This window comes from Pelmatolapia mariae, linkage group LG6, assembly GCF_036321145.2.
Source record: "Pelmatolapia mariae isolate MD_Pm_ZW linkage group LG6, Pm_UMD_F_2, whole genome shotgun sequence".
Lineage (NCBI taxonomy): Eukaryota > Metazoa > Chordata > Actinopteri > Cichliformes > Cichlidae > Pelmatolapia > Pelmatolapia mariae.
In genome coordinates this window covers 40,677,132-40,697,312 of record NC_086232.1, presented here as the reverse complement: position 1 = coordinate 40,697,312, position 20,181 = coordinate 40,677,132, and the positions used below count along the sequence as shown (strand labels likewise).

Sequence of the window (20,181 nt, the reverse complement as noted above, 5' to 3'; positions counted from 1 at the left end):
AGATCTCGTCGGCTTTGAGTAGTATATAGATCATTTTCTTACATATTTGTTTGAAACAGCTGAACCGGTGCAGCTTCAGGATATGAGACGATGCATGTGTGGTGCATTGAGGCTTCCACGTGAAGGTGCCGGGATTTCCCAACAAACCTAAAACAAAATATAACTCTAATAAACTAAGCAGTGGAGTTTTAAGATCACTCTTTAATTTAGAAAAGCAAAGCAGATGTTCATTTTTTTCATAAAGTTTTCTTTGACTTTACAAAATTAATATAAATTCACATGAAACTAGAAATTAAAATAAGACAACAGACGCTTGTTTGTGAACAATTATTTATAATTTAGAAATTCATCCATAAAGGATATTCTCCTGTTTGCAGTGTGTTTCACTAGAAACAGCTCAGCAACATCTGGAGGCTTCTTTGAATACACATTGAAGAAACAGACAAAACCCGGTGTTGTATTTGGTTTATTTCACTGATTTCATCTCCTGCTTTATGAACCACAGTCAGCAAAGCAGTCTGAAGTCACAGACACAAACCTGATTGTTTCACTTTTCCTTTCCTACTAAAGACTTTTTGTCCAGCTCTAAAATCTTAAAACTCAAAGCAGGATACTCAGAGATGAATGTGAGTGTGAGCTGAGGGCTTGGACCAGCTCAGTGACCGTGTGAGGGTGGAGACTGACGTGGTGACCGGACTGCATGTTGTGTGGTATGTTTGGTGTTCCCAGTTCACTTTCAGTCTACAAATCCACTCCGTCTGTGGGGGAAAAGCAAAAGCTCGGGAGGCGCGATGCAGATGGGAGGTGTGGCAGGAAAAGAGAGGGGGGAGCAGCCTTTGAATGCTAAAGCTCCCCCACCCGCCCCCCGAGGCCAAGGCGAACAAAGAATTAAAAACATAGAAAAATACAAGAAAAGGACGAAAAAAAAAAGATTAAAAAGGCAAAGCTGCCTCAGAGGAGAGGCACGACGATGGTGATAATGCACAAAAAAAAAAAAAAAAAAGCTTTAGGAAAGAGCACCACATTGACGTCAGTTTTCATGATCTCTTGCTTGTGACTGACCTCACCTGCCTATCATGCTGCAGGGGGAGGAGGGGGCTGATGGGGGCTCATGAAATACCTGAGCGAAATCTAGGGGGCTGACTAAAACCTGATGAAGTGAGAAACAACAGGTGAGTCGGCGCTCTCTAAGCATGCGGCGCACTTTCGCTTAGTTACACATAATCAATCCAAAGAAGTCTGCAATAAAAGCAAAATAAGAGCTCAAATGAAACCCTGCAGCGGGGGTTCATCAAAATAAGAAAAAAAAAGGATCTGAATGAAGACAAAGCTGCGCCTGATTGGTTTAAATTAACAAGAAGCTTTACTTCTATTTGTATTTTCCAGAAGCCATAAAAATGAAAGCAGTGTTTTGAGGGCTTGTTTCACCCTCAGGTAAACCAATAAAACCGCCATCTTTACTGTCACTGTGACAGCAGGTGGGTTACGCACAGCCATACGATGAAGTCTAAAGGAAACTCGCTGTCGTGAATGGAAATGTGTGCGTTTGTATTGCTGTACTGTGGCAGCCTAACACCCCCTCCAAATGGAAGTGCGTTTTTCTGTGGGAAACAGGAAGAGCTTGAGGCTGGATCGATCATGAGCAGTCTTATTGCTTTGCAGAGGCAGGTAGGTAGCTGCCGCGGTCTCCAGGTAGGACCAGGTACTTGGCTAGCTCTCCTCTCACTGTGCTAGATACAAGGGCATGCGTCATCCTAGGAACAAAGCAGGTTTAGCTAAAACAAACAAAACAAAAAGCACACCCCTCTGAGCCACAGCGAAGGGGACTGCATGGAAATGATGATTTTGTTTGGCACGCTGGGGCGAAGGAAGCGAGGAGAACTGCAGAATGGGAGCAGGTGTCTTTTTGGGCAAGTCCAAGGCTATGAGAGCCCGCTGTGGGCAGGGCACATCTGTGCTATAATTCCTTCTAACACTCACAAAAACAAACTCGTCACGTCTGCCGGCTTGACGTTTTCAGGGAACAGTAATCACAATCCACCTTTCTGGGGTCCGTCCTTCCAAACATCTTGGCGGCAGGTGCTGCGAAGTCACGAAACTCTGCATCCTCGGCCAGTTTACGCACACGCACCGGGGTTCAGTGGCGTGGCGAGTTCATGTTTCCTGCACCGGTTAATATGTTTTAACAGTGTGTGCGTGCTGTCCTCTCTCGCCACATCTGGATTGGGTCAGAGTTTGTTCAGGTAGTGATGCTCGCTGTGTGGCGAGGAGAGGCCCCCGGTGATCGACAGGTACCACTTTTTTTCTTTTTTAAAATAGAACCTCTCTTCTTCTGTATATGCTATTTAAATATACACACTCAGCACAGCCAAGTCTACAATCATTAGCTTCATAATAAGAATATGAATAAACAATGATAATATAATATATATAGAGAGAGTCGTCTGTAGCATGAGTTTTCGTCAGCAGCCATCACTAGAACATTCAGGGTGGTAATTGCATATGTACACGAAAAACAAAAAAGATCGTCATTTACATCCCGGTGCTTGAGGCTCAGGGTCACAATTCATGTGTGTTGATGGGGAGGAGAGGTGATGGATGCTGGTGTGTTATCTGAGCCTCTTCTCTGCCGAGTAGATGGACATGTAGTAGTCGTTGCTGCCTACCGCCAAGTGAGGCTGCAGGGAGACGGAGAGAAAAGACAGGGGAGGTTACTTACTTAAAGACTGTGTGTGTGTGTGTGTGTGTGTGTGTGTGTGTGTGTGTGTGTGTGTGTGTGTGTGAGAACAGACAGGAACATCTAAGTTGTGTTGAGAGCACCCCATTTATACTGCACTTTCCTTTAATCTAATCAGGGTAATCTAATAACACTCAAAAACCCACTAACAGCAGTTCGCTGTAATCAAAGGCTTCCTTCTGTGCAGACAAGCTGATGAGGATTTCTCATCGAAATTCCAGGAAAAATTAAGAGTTTCATATCAAACTTTAAACTTATGTGCAGAAAAATACTTGCATGCGAAGTGGTACACCTAGAAATGACTAACCGATGCAACAGCAGTGTGATGGCATACTTCGATTATTTTACTGATAAACAGCCAGATGTTTGTGGTTTTGGTCTGAACCACTTTTGAGAAGTGGAAAGAAAAAATAATGATCTGCTAGCTAACCTGTTGCTCAAACAGTCAAACCTGCAGTTCCAGAGATGGCCACATGAGGCCGCCTCTACCACCAACCTCCCCGAGCTACAGCCCAAAGTAACATGGTAACAGTTGTTACAAAAACAGTTTTAGTCTCTAATTTACTCATGCATGACATCTGGTGAATTTTTATACAACTCAGAGAAGTGGTCGCTTTTACAGATGAGCGTGCCCCAGACATTTGTACTTGTACTTAGAATGACTGAAATAAACCCATGACTTTCTAAATTAAGTAATGCCTGAAGTGAAAGTGACCAAACTCATTAATTATAGATGTTGCTTGGTAACAACTTGGTAACTTTTTAACTTAAATTTTAACTTGGTAACTTCTTTTAACCAGAAGTTGGTAACCAACCTAGAGAGTCAGTGTTGTCCAGTTTCGGACATTAGCATTCATTCGTCATCATGTTTCTGACTAACTGCGATCCCTTTGTTCTGATCAACCACCGCTCCAGAGAAGAATACCTGACTCTGTGAACACCAACTAACTTTGCCCGAGAGCTCTTTGATGTGGAGCTGGTGGTGGAGGTTTGTCACTAAAGGAGGTAACAACTGTGACTGGAGGCAAATTTAATGAGCTCTGAGTAAGAAAACCAAAGAAATGAGCTAAACAAGTGATATTTCTCTTTGGGTTCAATGTGACAAGGAACATCTTTCACAATTTGCATAATTGTTTGATATAAAATTGATGAGTGCAGTTTTAAAATGAAGACTGAATTGCAGATTAAATGCTGTGGCTAAGTACCTCTAAAGGAAAGCTCACTCGAACATTTCCACTTTAGGATGCATTGTTTTTTAAATTTCACTAAATTTCCAAGAGAGATATTTGATTTTTTTAATAACATTTATTTGTCAGGTACAGGTGTTAGCTTAACACAACAACAAAGACGATACAGAATACACAGTTGAGCTCTAGTTTTACCCAGTGAGGATGGAAGGCTAAACAGCTGATGGCACCGATTCTTTGTCCCATGAAACCATCATAGTACTTAATGTTGCTGATCACGTCGCCGTTTGCATTGTAGACCGCTATGAACTGGTTCATCGATCCACTGGAAGGTCGACAGTGAAACACAGAGGAGTCACACACGTGCATTTAGGTATTTACTTGAGGAAAAAGCATCTGATTCTCTGGGTTTGACCCAACGTCAAGCAAACCAACTCACCAGGCGAACAGGTTGGCCTGTGGGTGGATGTCTAAAGCCGTTAAGCCTTTCACCGTCTGTAGCACATTGATGGACTCCGGCATCCGTGGCTCAAAGAACCGCACGTCTCCGTTAACACTGACGGGATAATCAGAGTCAGTACAGTCAAGAAAACATTCAAGTTAGTGTCTGTGAGTCTGAGCAGGTGAAAGAGGATACCTGACGCTGATGATGTGCCCGTCTGTCTCCTTCTGTAGATGAGCTTTTACCACCCAGGCTCCGTGCTCCCTGTAGGTCATCACACGACTGCAGAGACACAACAAGCGTCAGTTAACTACGCTACAAAAAGAGAGTTAAACCAAGTGACATCAAGTCAAAACAAATCATTTAAAAAAATATGTCTTTTAGTACATTTAGTGGTATTTTCACCACCAACAGGAGAGCCTGTAGTGTCTGATGATCCATGGGTGCAGTGAGGCCGAAAATATCTGCTACTCACTGTGTTTTGATTCACTGACTCACTGCTTTGGGCTAACTGGGTGTGAAAAAGCTCTTAAGAATTAAATGATTGCAGCAGAAGTGAGAATAAAAACACGTGTCTATCACATGAAGGAGCGTTTTTTGAAGCCTCATCCAGCGACACTTTAAACGACGTTACAGTCGTTTAAATTTCTTTCCTTAATTACAAGCAAATCAAGTAATGTGACTAAATGATCTGGCTGTACAGTAAAGCTGGGTACACATTCAGTAGAAAGGCTCTCATCTGACCGCTGAGTTCAAACTGGGTGGTGACTTTCTTCTTGGGTAACCAGTGTGGTATTCAAAAAAAACAAAAACTGAAGATAAATCCTGCCTCTCTACATGTTACGAGGACGACACACCACTGGGTGGCAGAATGGCATCAGGATGGGGAAAAAAAGTCTTTCTGATTTCATTTTGTATGACCATCTTCTTGGAGCTGAGCGGCGCTTGAATTACTGAATAAGTAAAGAAACACTTTACAGTCGGAGCACAGATGTGCCAGAACGAGCGCCTGATCTGTCTAACGCCGAATTTTAAGGACTCTTTTCTCCAAGCACTGAAAAAAGAAGCTTCTCTATACAAAACCCCGTTTCCTAAGACCGAGTCCAACCATCAGCTCTGGACTGATCAACATGGGGAGGCAACAGTTGCTGAAAGATGTAACTCCCAGCCTGAAGGGGAACTATTAAATTAGCTTCATTTAAAGATTTATGGGCCACTTCATGTTTTAACTGCCTTGTTTTCCCCCTTAGGGGCTGAAATTAAAATAATGTTTAACCCAGCTGGGGGCACGGGGTCCATTAAAGGATGAGGCAACCCCAAAGGGAGATTTACGGCACACTACATACAATAAATATAGATTAGAGAAGTGAATAATGCACGAGTCTGGAGTAGGAGTAAATGCCCACAGAAACTGCCATGTGTGTTCTTCAGTGAAGTTAAATAACGTTGAGACAGTAAAATAAAACCGTGCTGAGAAATCATAAATTTGAAAGTGATTTAATGTGATGAGAAAGTGATGATGGGAGGATGGGAGACTACCATTCATTGGGGCCCATCCTCCGATCAAAGACCCGCACAGACCCGTCACCCAGACCGGCAACGATCAGCGAACGCTGGGAGTCGCAGGAGAGACTGGTCACACAGCTGTCCGCTCCTGTTGGGATGTCCTGGCGCACGAACACACACACACAAGAACACACACAAATCCTCTTGTCAAGGTCTGTAAAGGTAACGCTCATTTCACATTAAACCTCCTTTAAAATCATCAATCATGTGCTCTGTTGGCTCATTTGAAGCTGGGCCCAGCATCAATATGCAGCCATAGGCGAGACTGGGGCCATTTGTACTTGTATTAAGTCCATCCATCATGACAATGATTAGCACACCGAGGTCCATTAGATGTGTAAAAAGAAGGAGAAAAGAAAGAAACCACACTAATGATACTGGCTCTGCCTCACACTCACATTACTTTACCCAAACAGACAGCAGCAGCAGCAGCAGCAGAGAGCTCCGTGAACACATTAAGTTTTAATGTGAAACGCCTCAAAAACAGGGTTGTTTTCATGTTTTAGCACCAAGAAAGTAATCTGAGTTGTTCCTGTTGAATATTAAAGCTTAAATCTAAAATTCCACCAAAATGCTTCCACACAGCGGCCTCGTTTGGGAAAAGTTGAAAGCTAGACTCAAAATCCTGCTAAAGGATTACTTTGGATCATTTTGTATTGTCAACGAATCACGTGAAAGGACCAAAGTGTGATTTTTGGATACACAGAATAGCTGATTTAAAGTGTTGACGTTTAGATTACAACAACGTCTTTGGGCTGCGCTCTGTAGAGGTCGCCACAGCGAATCATCTGCTTCCATCTCACCCTGTCCTTAACATCCAGCTCTGTCACACCAGCCCTCTGCATGTCCTCCTTCACTACATCCCTGAACCTCCTCTGCTGTCTCCTTCTTTTCCTTTGATGTTTAGATTTATGACAAATGGCAATAAAAGTCTCGTTAAGATTGCAATTCTACTTAGAAACATGAAACCTGCAAGTCTCAAATTTTCCAAAACTACTTTCCAGAGACACGAATGTGATCAATAGCACAGAGGAATAAACTAAATCAGATGAAGTTGAAGGTCACGGCAATGATTTAGGAACTAGAAGGAGGGCAGAGACTCACACTTGACTGACACAGACCAACAGATTCTCCATTTGCCCTCGGGTCATTCTTTTACCCGATTTTATAAAACTAATGAAGAGAAACACAAAGCAGTGAGGTGTGCCGAGTACCTGGACCTTCATTTCTCTGTCAGTGTCCCAGATCCTGACGACTCGGACGTCTCCAGACGTCATGAGGAACCCCGTCTCCTGCTCCCAGTCCACGACCATACCTGCTCCTACAAACACAGGACGACACAGCGACACTTACAACAAGCACAAACGGGACTGTGCGCTCAATACGAAGCACACACCAGGATTATTTACTGTTTTCAAAACAACAGAAGGTGGCTTTTAATCACAATTACACGAACAGCATAAGAATAATTTGCACACAATCTGCGAGCTGCAGTTTGAATTTGACGTTTTTTTAATTTCATTTAAAAAGGGACCTTTACAAACACTTATAAACACAGCTGCTAAACACACAGAACATGTGCTGATCCCAGTAATACACAGCCCACGCAATCTGTCGGAGGTTTCAGGAGGCTCACGCTGACACATGTACCAAGTCAAATGAAAGATTAGTGCAGCAGGCTCCTGCACCAGTGCGTCACTATTAAATACAACAGAAAGGATCAAAAAATGAGCAAAAGAAGTGTGTAAAGGTGCAAAAGAAATGTTTTTGCAGTAAAACTCGGACCATTAAAACCAAGTCATTCCCGAGTGTACAAAGGCGCACTTCATGCAGACTGAAGCATTGTTTAGCATTTTGCATCTTCCCTGTCAGGACGACCACTGGGAGATGCAAACACTGACCCTGGAACTGCGCCTGTCAGCAGATTCCGGCTTTGATGAGTCAAATGGCACTCGAGCGAAAAAGTGAGGAAGGAAGAAGCTGAAGACAGCAGGACTCTTCGTATGCTGGCAGTCACAGCAGGAATCAAGTGAACAGTGCAGCACAAGCTGTGCTGGCTCAGGAACGTCTGCGGAGGGAAGCTAACTGCAGCCGACAGCGCGCTCCACGATGAGCGGCTAGGGTGTGACCGTTTCAGCGACCTTCCTCCACACGGCCACGGGTCAACTGGTCAATTATGGTCTCTAGTTTTGACACTATTTATTTGAACAGTTCAACAAACTGAACAGCAAATAAATGCCTCCTCCTTTTCTTTACTGCTGTTAGTCAGTTTGAAATCCTTTAACCCAAGTTTGAATGGGAGTGTGAGGATGAATGGGGCGACGGACTGGTGACATGACCAGAGTGTACCCGCTGTTTTGCTCTATGAGAGCTGGGATAGGCTCCAGCGACTGCACTGAATCAGCGATTAAGAAAACAGATGTACGGGACTTGCTAATACTCTAAAACTGTTTTTAGGAAAAACAGGAGGGCTCTCATGAAGGAAAATGATTTTCCGAAACTTTCAAGCTGCTTAGTAAATATGAACTTTTAACCATTCTATTTTTTGTTCATGTCAGTTTGTTTGCACCCCCATAAAATACGTTCACCAGCCATTTTATACCTGTTCAACTGCTCATTAACATAAATCTATAACCAGCCAATCACAAGGTAGCAGCTCAGCGCACTTAGACATGTAGGCACGGTGAAGATTATCTACTAAAATTCAAATGAACCATTAGAGCGGAAAAGAAAGGTGATTTAAATGATTTTGAATGTCATTGAATGGTTGCTGGTGCCAGATGGGCTGGTCTGAGTATTTCAGAAACTGCTGATGTGCTGGGATTTTCCAATAAAACCATCTCCAGGGTTCACAGAATGGCCAGAAAAAGGGAAGATACCCAGTGAGTGCTCGTTCTCTGGGTGAAAATACCTTGTTGATTCCACAGGAAGATGGCCAGACAGCTTGAAGCTGACAGGAAGTCTACAGTAACCATGTCCTGACCATGTCCATCGCTTTATGACTGCTAATAGCTTCCACAGTCACCAATAGAGGCAGCATGGTGGCACAGTGGTTAGCACTGTTGCCTCACAGCATTAAGGTCCACCATCAGGGCGGGTTCTTCCTGTGTGGAGTTTGCATGTTCTCCCCATCTTTGCGTGGGTTCTCTCCAGGTACTCAAGCTTCCTCCCACAGTCCAAAGACATGCAGTTAGTGGGAATAGGTAAATTGGAAACTCTAAATTGCCCATAGGTGTGAATGTGAGAGCAAATGGTCGTTTGTGTCTATGTGTTAGCCCTGCGACAGACTGGCGACCTGTCCAGGGTGTACCCTGCCTCTCGCCCCAAGACAGCTGGGATAGGCTCCAGCCCCCCCGTGACCCTGGAAAGGATAAGCAGCAGAGAGTGGATGGATGGAGTAACCAATAGAGCAACTTCATGATGTGGTGTAACAGGAGAGCAGGATGTGCGGCTGACAAATCTGGAGCAAGTGCATGATGCTGTCATGTCAACACGAGCCAAAGTCTCTAAAGAAAAGGCAAAAGAGGGTCCAACGTGGTACAGTGAGACATACCTAATAAAGTGGCTGATGAGTGTAGTTACAAGCCAACTTTGTGTGTATAGTCAGGGTTCAGCACCCCTCCAGGTCTAAGCTGACCCCCCTGCTGGTCCTATGCACCAGATATCTTTATTTGGCTAACGATCCCTCGGCTGCTCCCATTCGCTGCTCTTCACACTGCAGTCTGACCTGCCTTTGAGTAAAGCAGCAACACTAATATTTGCCTTTGGCAAGCAAAATTAATCCACAATAACCACTAAAATATCTGCGTTCATAAAACAACAAACAAACAAAAGCCAATACTTTCAAAGGTGTTCCTTTAGCCATAATTCAAATGTAACAGCAAAGCCACTTAAATGCTACAAACTGTTTACTGTCAAGAATAAGACAGATAAATAATTAAGCAAGTGCCTATTGAGACAAGTGCAGAATATTCATAATTTACTGAAATGATCCACTTAAGGCAGCACTGTAATTTCAGCTTTATCACTGCACACAGTAATTCTGCCTCTCTCTCTTTCTGTCGCACTGAGGAAACCCGGACCAGTAATAACCTTTTTTTTGTGTTGGAGAAAATGAGCAGGAGCTCGCCGCTTACATGCAGCGTTATCGGCCGATCGGCTGACCGTACAGTGAAAACAGAGAAGTTGCAGCTTCTGGCTTTAAACTATGAGTTAACATGCTTGATAGTGGCTGCACAGTTTTAAAGGGCAAAGCTAGCGGCATGCTATAATAGCAAATGGTAGACAGATGAAAGTCACATGATTCTGAGAGTATTAACCTGAACAGACCTCTGACATCAATCGTCTGGATGACAGACTGGAAGCAAATCTTTTCTATCAAACGGCTCAGGATTAATACACGTAACAGGTTTTATGCATATTACATGTGCAAGACCTTCAAACTCTGTGCGAACTACTAAATTTATGTCTGAGTAGTTTCACAAAATAATCTTCAGCTAACCTGCAGTGACCAGCATTTTAATGGGGCTTTAACCACACGTGCCGCTCGTCTGCATTATTTTGGAGGCTTTTCTGCCTTCAGTGAAAGCCAAAATGACAGGAAATGATGGGCGAGACAGACAGGAAATGAGGGGTTACAAAGGTCACCGGGCAAATTAAAGCAAGGAAGGTTATTCTATTAAACTGCAATGTGGGTGCACACAAACTACTTGATTCTCTGTACATATACAGTGCGTGTCACTGCACGTTGTCTGTGTTGCGTTAAAAGCTAAAGCCTGTGTGTTTTCCATTTTAATTGACGTAATTTTCAAAGTACATAATGCATGTTTTTTTTCATAATAATTAACAGAATTAAATATTCTTAGTTCACTTTGATAACCTTGGCGCAGATGGAGAAAAGCATTTCCTACAAGCCAGAGTGCAGAGGCTCTAATGGAGGGTTGAATGGTGGAGGAGAAGAAATAATGGGGCAGGTAGCAAAACACACATTATAAACACACTCCATCTCGCTCCCCCTTTCTTGCAGGAGTGCTTTCACCACAGACGTTAGAGAAACAGCCTCCTTTTCTATCCTCTTGAAACTCATCATGCCAAGCTTCATTTCCTCCTGTTCCTCCTCCTTTCTCTCTGAGTCACTTCCTCCTCCTGTTTTTACACAATCAATAGCCATCTCCAGCTCACCCACCTGTGTCAGCACCTTGCTTCATACATTCATCTAATTTTTTTTAACACTGCTTATTTTTGTTCTAATTTGCTTCCTTTGCAAAACGAAGTGTAAATGGAAAGAGAAGAAGCTATTTTCTTTGCTCTTCCTAAACCTTGTTGAAGACTGAACACGTTAATTATTAGACATCTTCCCCGGCTGATCTCGAATCATTCACGCGTCTCATTTATCAGTCGTGACTGAGCTTTCGCTGCTGTGTCATAATACCGCTCGACTTCTCTTACACTGTCAGGAAAACCCAAGCCCCGTGCGGCGGCTTCAAATCAAAGCGTGACGTCACCCGGCCCGCTCGGGCGTCACGCTGCCGGTGTGCCTTGGCACATGTTGGGGAATAGCATGCAGGGGAAACCGCTTCACAAGACTGTGCTCTGTCAGTGACACGCTCACAGTCGCGCACGGGCTTCTCACGCTGTGAAAAGGAGGAGGCGGCATTCCCTTTGAGGCTGACAGACTGGTAATGAGGAAATCTGGGTTACAATGAGTGGAGGGGAGAAGGGAAGATTCCCCAGTGCACTGAAGTGTGTGCAGGAGGAAACGCACATCAGCAAACTTTCCCAAAGATTTACATACAGCTCATCAACGCCTTTCTCTGTGTGCTCTCACAATAAGAAATTCTTTGGGCCAGTGGTTCCCAAAGTCAGGGGAAAACTGGAGTCAAATAAAATGATGCACAGATCTGCTTTTCCTGCAAAGCATTAAAGGACTGCCGGGCAGAACTAAAACATATAGTGGTTCTAAAACAAACGTCATTACTGCCAAAACAGGACTACAAATTAAACAGATGATGAGCAAAATATTAACTTCTGATGGGATGCAGCAGAGCACGACAACACACTGCTTTCACCATTTATTAGTTTCATCATTTGTTTCGGTAATGACACAAAATGAAGTTGGTAATGTTTGGCAAACGTTGCTTTTGGGAATGTCAAAGTCAGGCTGCACTCCTGGCAAGTCAGCTGATTGCAGTGTTTACCACATTACCTCTGGTACTGCTCACAGGGAATAAGCTACTCGACTTCCTTCAGCCTGCCTATAGCTGCTGTGAATCTGCCAGCTGTGTCACAGCACACCTCCACCCCAGTGCCACCTTTTTACACTGCGTCTAACTTGATCAGTGTCCTACCTGTTGGCACCGAAGCCTGTTCTGTTTTGTACAAAGGTCTTGCTCCTGCTCTCCCCGCTTTACGCTTTTAGGTGCATTCACGTGGAAGGCAGAGTCCCGGACCAGAGTCACAGCCCCAAATCAGAAATATTCCATACAGATCCTGACTGAAGTCTGATAGTAAGGCTGAGTTTGAAATTGTATTTCTTGTCTTTAATCAGGGATCTGAAACACGATGCTCCTTGAACACAGCGTTTGTGACTTTCTTCTGAAGATTTCCTTTCTTAACTCTGTCTATGTGAAACAAAAGTCACAATTTCTATGCATCATGCGCTAATGACGTAACTATTTTTAGGCAACTTTCTGGGCAAAGTGACAAAGAGCAAACTTCCCAGATGTTCCACTGACTTGATGACTAAAAGAAGCTGATTAAAAGAAATATGGCTGACTTGTTGCTTCTGTTACATTCTAGCAAAGAAAGAGGATCAGAAGAGATAAAGGAACACTTTTTGAATTAAAATCAATGCCCAAAATAGCAGTGAAGCAGTGTGCAGCCCCCATTCGCCCCTGCTGGAGCTGATGCTTCAGTCCTAATTAAGATATATTAAGCTTGAGACACTCGAAGAACATTTAGCTGTACGCCTGCTTGCAGTCTCGTTTATCTCTCCATCTCTCTGCCTCTCTATCCAGGTGTTCCTCTCGCTAACTTCTCGCTTCCTCTATCTTTCCCGCGTTAGCTCTTCCCTTCTGTCCCACTTCAAGCGGCTAAATTCTCCCTGACGGCTGTCAAAAAACTTCACTTTGAGTTCAGAGGGTCACAGATCTGAAACCTTAAACCACACCTTTCAGTTCTGTCTCTTGCAGACAACACTCAGCTGCTCAAAACGGGATATCATCCTGCCTTAGAGGGAACCTTTGTGGGCCTGAGCGGGTCTTAGTTACCCACACAGAAATCAATATGGACATGGAGAATTGAGTTGTGAGAAGGAAGAAGCTGGCAAAAGGAGTGTGGGCAATGTTTCCTCAGCTGGAAATCTGACCACGTTACAGAGGTGGAGGCATAGATAGCTTCTAGGTACAATCTCTCTTTAAATCTGGTATTTCGCTCTCTCTGCTTGAGTCCTCCCCAGTCAAAAACAGCACTGATATTGTTAGCAGATGGCCTTCCCCTTGCTGAATCTTCAACTGGGCAAAAAAAGCTAGTTTAACACCAGTAATAGCCAGCAGGCTTGTGGTGGATCATCACTGCTCCGGCACCAGTTCGCCAAGAAAATCCCCAATTTGTGATATTTATCTATTCCTTTGCATAAATATCTTTGATTCACTCCCATCTTTCCTCTCCGGAGAAGACGCCTTCCTCTGCCTTCTTATTCTGCACCATTATCTCCAGTGATGGTCTAACTATCCCACACACTGCAGCTCATTAAAACTGGCGCTGAGGCCTTCCTGCTTCTTCTCTCCCTCAGTGTTTTTCAATCTCCTCACTTTATCTGTTTGCTTTGAAAAGGTCTTCCAGGATTCTGGTAATAAACCTCCAAGATTACTGGGAACTTAACCAGCACGCGCGTGCCTTTGATAGACAATGATGTCATGATACGGGAGCGTTCTGACAGGCAGGGAGACTTCCCTACTTTGGCATTTGGTTAACCTTTGAAAGAGCTCTGACCTGCTTGGCTGACACAGACCTCCTGAAATGAGCTCTAAGCGGCCGACATTATCACCTGTTGATCTGATTATTGGGGAGAGGAGACTAGCACAAAGTTCCCACGCCATTTTAAATAACTTAAGGAAATGGGTTCTGATCCAGGATTGCTGCTGGAGGTCTCACAGGCAGGAATACAACAGCAACATACTGTATTTAAAGGTCTAAATAAATAATTTTACACTAATAATCAATGTGATACTTTGAATATAATAAATACGAGCCAATTTTGCAAGTTTTCTGATGACTTTAGCCAAAGTGTGAGGGTGGTTCAGACACTGCTAATCTTCCTGATTCACTCCCCAGTGGCTGCTTTTCTAAACTCCGGCACCCAATCAGCTGTAGAAGATGATCTAGTTCACTTTGACTGCCACAGCAGCCTTGGCAGGAGGCGTCAGATCCTGAATATAAACACTGGCTTTACATCTAAAAAATAATAATTTCTATATTTTAGGAATTTTATATCAAATGTTATACATTTTTAGAATACTGCAGTGACAATAATCTCTTTAGCTTTTTATTATGTAGTTTTTAAAAATGTGTTTACCTACAATACAGAGAAAATCTGTGATGTGCGTTTATGTAAAAGCTGCAGACAAAAGCCCTGCAGCCTTTTGTATCACTGCAACTTCACACAAGGTTCTGGAGGCCTGATGTTAACAAGGTCCCAGGCAGCAAGGCTGAATGTGAAGCAGGACACAAAGCGTGTCTCCATAAAACCAACGACGAGAGGTCTGCCCTACTTCTGCTCATGCACAAGAAAAGGGACAAAGAGAAAGACGATTAAAGAGGCGAAAAAAAGAAACTTAAACCTAATGGCATTAAAAAGAATAAAAATAAAACAAAGGACATAAAGCTGAGTTGTAACATACTGAAATTATGTGGATCAGAACTTAATTAGATCGGCTCTCAGTCTAATCTGCAGAGATGTGACGTTTGTTCGCTTCGGTCCATCTAACCCCAGAACAAACACTGATTAGAAATTTCTGGTTTGCTCTCTCTGTGCTTCCTTTCAGCCTTAAATAAACACTAGCATGACCTTATTTTCAAGTCATCTCCAACTTTTCTTTCCTTATTTTCTCTCCATCTATCCTGTCTTCCAATCTTCTCATCTGCCATCCACCTACTTATCCACCCCTTTTAACCCCTGTCTGACCTTCCCTCTTAAGAATTCTCCCACTTTTACCTAGAAACCTTATCCCTCTTGTTTTCTGCACAAAGCTCTACCTCCAGCGACAGCCTCTGCATACTAATGCAGCTGCAGAAGCTGCAGGAATAACTTCTCGGAGCCAGTTGCCAGCCGCAGTCCTGTAATTCCACTGTTTCCTCTGAAGTTTAACAGGCTGAACCCTCCAGTGAGACAGACATAGTCCCAATTAAACACCGACACCCATGGGACCAGATTAAATTAGTGTGTGTGCATGTTTTTCTTTTTAAATAAATGAAAGAAGCTGTTTGAGGTGACGATGAAGAGTGACTGGAGACTATGCAACTATGTAAAAGTATTATTTTACATGCTGAGTTAATCAAATACCCATTTGCAAATGTGCCTGCAACTGAGTGTTCGGTACAAGGATCCCATAATTTAAAAGCTGAATAACTAGCCAAGTCAAAGCGGTGTGCGTGTGGCTGAAGTTATGATGCATGGGTTTAAGGATGATCTTTTTTGCAGTTCCTCACAATCTAAAGAAGCCAAACAATATTTCCACAGAGATGACTTTTTGGGGTTACAGTTTCAATATAATCAGATCACAACTAATGTGTCCCCTGCAGTGTGTATACACTTTGAGGATGTTTGCATATATCCCAGCAAACCATTCCAGTGTATTTAGAGAGTGTTATGTTACTAAAAATGAAGCTTACTGCTAACAAAGAACCAACATGTCTAAAGCTAATCAGCCATTTTTCACTGATTTTTGCCTTGGTCATGGAGATTTAGCTCAATTTTTTAGCATAATATCATTTAGACATGAAGTTCATATGGTCACACGCCATTTACATGTCCTGCAGCTTTTTAAACTTTCATGACTGGTTAGTTTTAAAGATTAGGATGGTTAGTTAGCCAGCTAAATATAGCTGCAAGAATCTCCCAGTGTTTACTTGCAAAGTGGATCAAATGTATCGGTTCTGATTGTTTAAGCAGTGGCTGATTTTTAACTGCTCATTTAACATCTGCATAATTATCTATTTAGGTAACACTGGCTTATTTACACTGATATTGCTTGACATGCACTGCCTCTGAAAACCAGAATCTTTTATTGCAAAAGACTCAAGTGCAGACAGCTGCTACAATCTGACATTCATTAAACTGTCGCTGGCTAGAAAAACAGAAATCTGCTTTCTCACTTTTGTCTGAAATTAAGGAAAAACTGTAGGTTTGTAAATAACAACCTGATTAGAGTTAAAGGTTAAAGAAGGTAGGAATTAAGAGTTTTTGATATCAACTTTAAAAAGGTTGTGCTGGCCTTCTGAAGAGGACATGTCTGTGCTAGTGGAAGTTTTTTCTTCATGGAGCGTGCTCTGAACTTTGGTTGACTGTCAGGGGTGGAGTAATGAAACATCACCAGACAGATGAATGAATGAAGCGTGCTGGTAGTGGTCAGGGGAATAAAGGAAATTTCTAAATGAAAGGCACACCCTTGGCTGTTTAGTGCAGCACATGTGCTTTAGGAGTGAGGGGGAATAGAAGGGAAATGCAACACTCACCTCCTTGCTTACTCCTGTCAAGATAGATGGAGACCCTTCTGGCCAGACCTGCGAGCAGGGGGAAGAGGAGCGTATGGAGGAAGGAAGGGAAGATGGAGAAGGGGGGGAGGGGGAGGAGAGCAGGAACGTAACAAAGCAAGCAACAAATTAGCAAGAACCCCCTGTGCATGCTAACCCAAACATCCACACACACCTAACAGAGCTGTAATACCCATGAAGTGACGGTAGGTACTCCTCGCCACTTCATGGGTATTACTCTACATGCACTTGAAGAGCAGAGGGATGAACAAGGCTGCTGCTTCCCAGCGTGGCATCTCCCAAATGACAAACAGCAGCACGTCAACACCAAAGAGCGGAAGGAGATTTGAGCCGAGCTGCCACCTCTGCATTACAAACAGCGTCCCCAGCATCCGAACCTGCAGGACGCAGAATCTAAGATCCCTTCACCACAGCGTTAAAAAGCAGGCAGGGTGGAGCTGAATGTGCATCAGTTTGTGGCTGGTCAATAACAAAAACAACACCTGGAAATAATGAAGGTGCACAATTATATATGGATTCTTATGGAGACTTGTTGCTTCGGTCTTGCTGCCTTGTTCAGCCTCTCTCTCTCGGGGAGGGGGGGGGACCCACAAAACAATATCAAAGACCCAGCAAAATAACAAAAAGCCAGACAGTCCACAGAGATGGATCATTGATGAAAAACAGCACAGGAGCATGTTATTGGACGATGGGAGGGGGGGCGGGTTGAGTGAGGACAGGTCCTGCTGGTACTCTTGTGTGAGTGTGTGTTTGTCTGGCAACATCTCCTTGAGAAATGCTCAGTCTTGTTGCAACTGCCTACAGAGGTAGAGCAGGATTTTGGCAGCGCGAAGACAGACTTGTGTAATATTTCATTGGGTTTTACATTATTAATGCAGCTGAGGCAACGCTAAAAATCGTAAAAATTCTAAACACAGCGTTATTGTACTCAATCTGAAAGACGTTCCAAGCAATGGTAATAACTCAGAACTGAATACTGGGCCAGGAGGTGGTGGGTGTGAATGCACCAGGGAAAGCAGAGTCTGCGTAAGATTGCCGAGGTTTCTGAGATCTACTGCCAAGTTCATTTTTATTTTTTTAAATTTTGGAGCACAACAAGCCAAAGCTGGATTCTTCAGTAAAACTTTTTCAAGCGAGGTCTCATCTGAGTGGCTGCTTATATTAAAACTGATGCCTTCACTAGGTTCTGCATACAGACTGCAAAACAGTGGACTGTCACCGACGACACATCCAGGATAACAAGCACACCATTAAATGTTAAAGTCTCAGAGAAAACATGGCTGTGGCCTGCTGTCGGAGAGTCCTCCTCGGAGGGAGAGCTTCTCAGGGCGGTTTGTGTCGTGAGAGTCAGGCAGAGACCGGTGTTAGTTAAGTGTGTCTCCTCCCTGCAGGTCCCCGCAGAGCTGTGGTGACTCTGTGGCTCGGTAATGACGGAAACACGTATGTGCACACGGCATGAGGTCCACACCTCTGCACAGATATGCAGCCAGGCACTGAATCAGCCAGTCACTCAATCTGACAGCTCTGCTCTGGCTGCTGCCAATTAGCCAAACACTGTGTCGCATCTCATACGGGACACGCTCTTATTAAAAAACAAAAAAACCCATTAAATTTGTCTACTTCTGCGCTCGTGCTAAAGTGCACCATTTTAATACGGACGGATGAGCGCCACGTAGGTAATCGCTGCATTTATCACACAGGTTATGCTCAGAAACAGTCATTCTTACAGCTGTCACAGTTGCTCCCAAAAACATCCCAGTAGTATCGGCTGAGAAACGCTCGAGGCAGAAATTTAAAGCAAGGGAGAGAGTTAAGGAGAGCGTGCGTAACCCGACACAACACACCGGTGGGTGGAAGTGTCTGACAGGTGTGTACAGTGGGTGCCTGCATCGCATTTGTGAATATCTCCGCCTCGGGAGTTGTGTGTAAGTGTGTCAACACGAAGGTAAACATGGCAGCGGATCCACCAACGTCCACAGTCCCAGTTTTATAACGATCACTAAAGCAATGTGAACAGTCTCACAGGGGAAGAATGAGAAATACCTACCTTCTGCATTTCATGATTGATTACGTGCAGACTTGGAATGTAGGGCCCGCAGTAGGTTAAACAGCCCCCGCTGTTTCAGGTGTGACAGGTATATATGACAGATGTGGAACGTGTGAGAAGGTGAGGGAGGTGAAGCTGACAGCGGATTTTAAATTAGAGCTGCCTTCGTGGACTTAAACCTGCCGCCACCGGCAGCGGAAACAACCCGAATGCAAAAGTATGGAAATAAAGTTTCGGCTGTGTCATTTTTCATTTAGCATTTGTGTGAAATTGTTTATTTTTAAAGCAGTTTGTGACAAACTCTCCCGGACTTCCAGTGATGGTGAAGTGGTCTGCCCTGATTGCTGCCCCTCAAATCTGACATTTTTAGTGATTTGAACAGCTCTGTGGGATGAGCACATCTTTTTAAAGCACAGATCTGTGGTAATTAAAACCGAAGCTGTGCGAGTGAGTGTTTACTGCTGGGTTTGATGGGGTCTGGGTCACTGTGCAACTGAAATGCTCTCATTGGTGCCACCTTTCAGAGATGAATTTCTGAGGTTTAAAACACCAAACACACTGCAACAAACAAGAAAAACTACCTTCAGGCTTCAGTGCTGTGTGATTTTAGTCCACTATGTGTTGGACTTTTTCTTTTATTCATCTAAAACCTGAGCTGTATTTAATTTAAAAAGATATAAGTGTGAACATAACCTTAACCTACTTTATTAGATTTACTTTCTACTGTAATTGTCAGCCGTGGCTGTATCGTTTCAGCAAAATTGAATTTTTTCTTTTAGTTTTTTTCATTACTTTAGTTTAAAGAGAAAAAAAAACTCCTCTCAGACCTTCTCTGTAGATGGAGCAATGAGGAAGTATGACTGGGATGCTTTGGGACAGTTTGTGGTTTTGGAGTATGGGTGGGACTGTGGATGGGTTGGTGATACAGTAATAAAGAGCATTGGTCTTTACTGTGGGTGCTGATGGAGGGCTGACCTCGGGTAGTGGGCAGCATATCGGAGAGACCCTGCCACGCCGTCACCATCTCCGGATTCTTCTGGTCAGCAAAGTTCTTCCAGATCCGTAGCGCTCCATCATCTGGAGAGAGGAGAGAGAGGGAAAGATACAGAGTAAGAGAGAGAGCCAGGAAAAAAAATGCAGCGTGGTGTAAACGCTGAGGCTGGACGAAGCTGCACAGACACCAGCATCCTGTTTGTAATCTTAATGGTCTTTAAAGTGTTGAACTGCGTTGATGAAAACCCTGAACCAAGACTCCTTCACACACATTGTGCCTTGACTGTGAACACACACTCCTCAAAAGAAGACGGAGATTGTGTAACGCCGAGCGGCATCTTAAAAGGCTCTGTGCCTGCGAGCATCTCGCCAGAACGAAACAATGAGGCAGGAATCTAACCCCAAAACCTCTGCGGCTGAAACACGGCAAAGACAC

The 20,181-nt window shown here is 43.7% G+C and overlaps 1 protein-coding gene across 5 annotated transcripts in view; it reads right to left on the bottom strand.

Moving 5' to 3' along the window:
* Positions 1-286: 286 nt before the first annotated feature.
* Positions 287-20,181, bottom strand: part of rptor (regulatory associated protein of MTOR, complex 1) — a 191,555-nt gene continuing 171,660 nt past the window's right edge. For 2 of the 5 annotated variants that reach the window (XM_063476952.1, XM_063476947.1), the window contains exons 30-37: positions 19,704-19,829; positions 16,667-16,714; positions 7,147-7,253; positions 5,906-6,033; positions 4,562-4,648; positions 4,364-4,480; positions 4,120-4,249; positions 287-2,678 (exon numbers count right to left, since the gene is read on the bottom strand). In XM_063476952.1, the coding sequence (XP_063333022.1) occupies positions 2,610-2,678; positions 4,120-4,249; positions 4,364-4,480; positions 4,562-4,648; positions 5,906-6,033; positions 7,147-7,253; positions 16,667-16,714; positions 19,704-19,829 (812 nt within the window). In that variant the 3' untranslated portion in view covers positions 287-2,609. The remainder of the gene's footprint in view (positions 2,679-4,119; positions 4,250-4,363; positions 4,481-4,561; positions 4,649-5,905; positions 6,034-7,146; positions 7,254-16,666; positions 16,715-19,703; positions 19,830-20,181) is intronic. The other 3 variants (XM_063476949.1, XM_063476950.1, XM_063476951.1) reach the window with 3 other exon arrangements.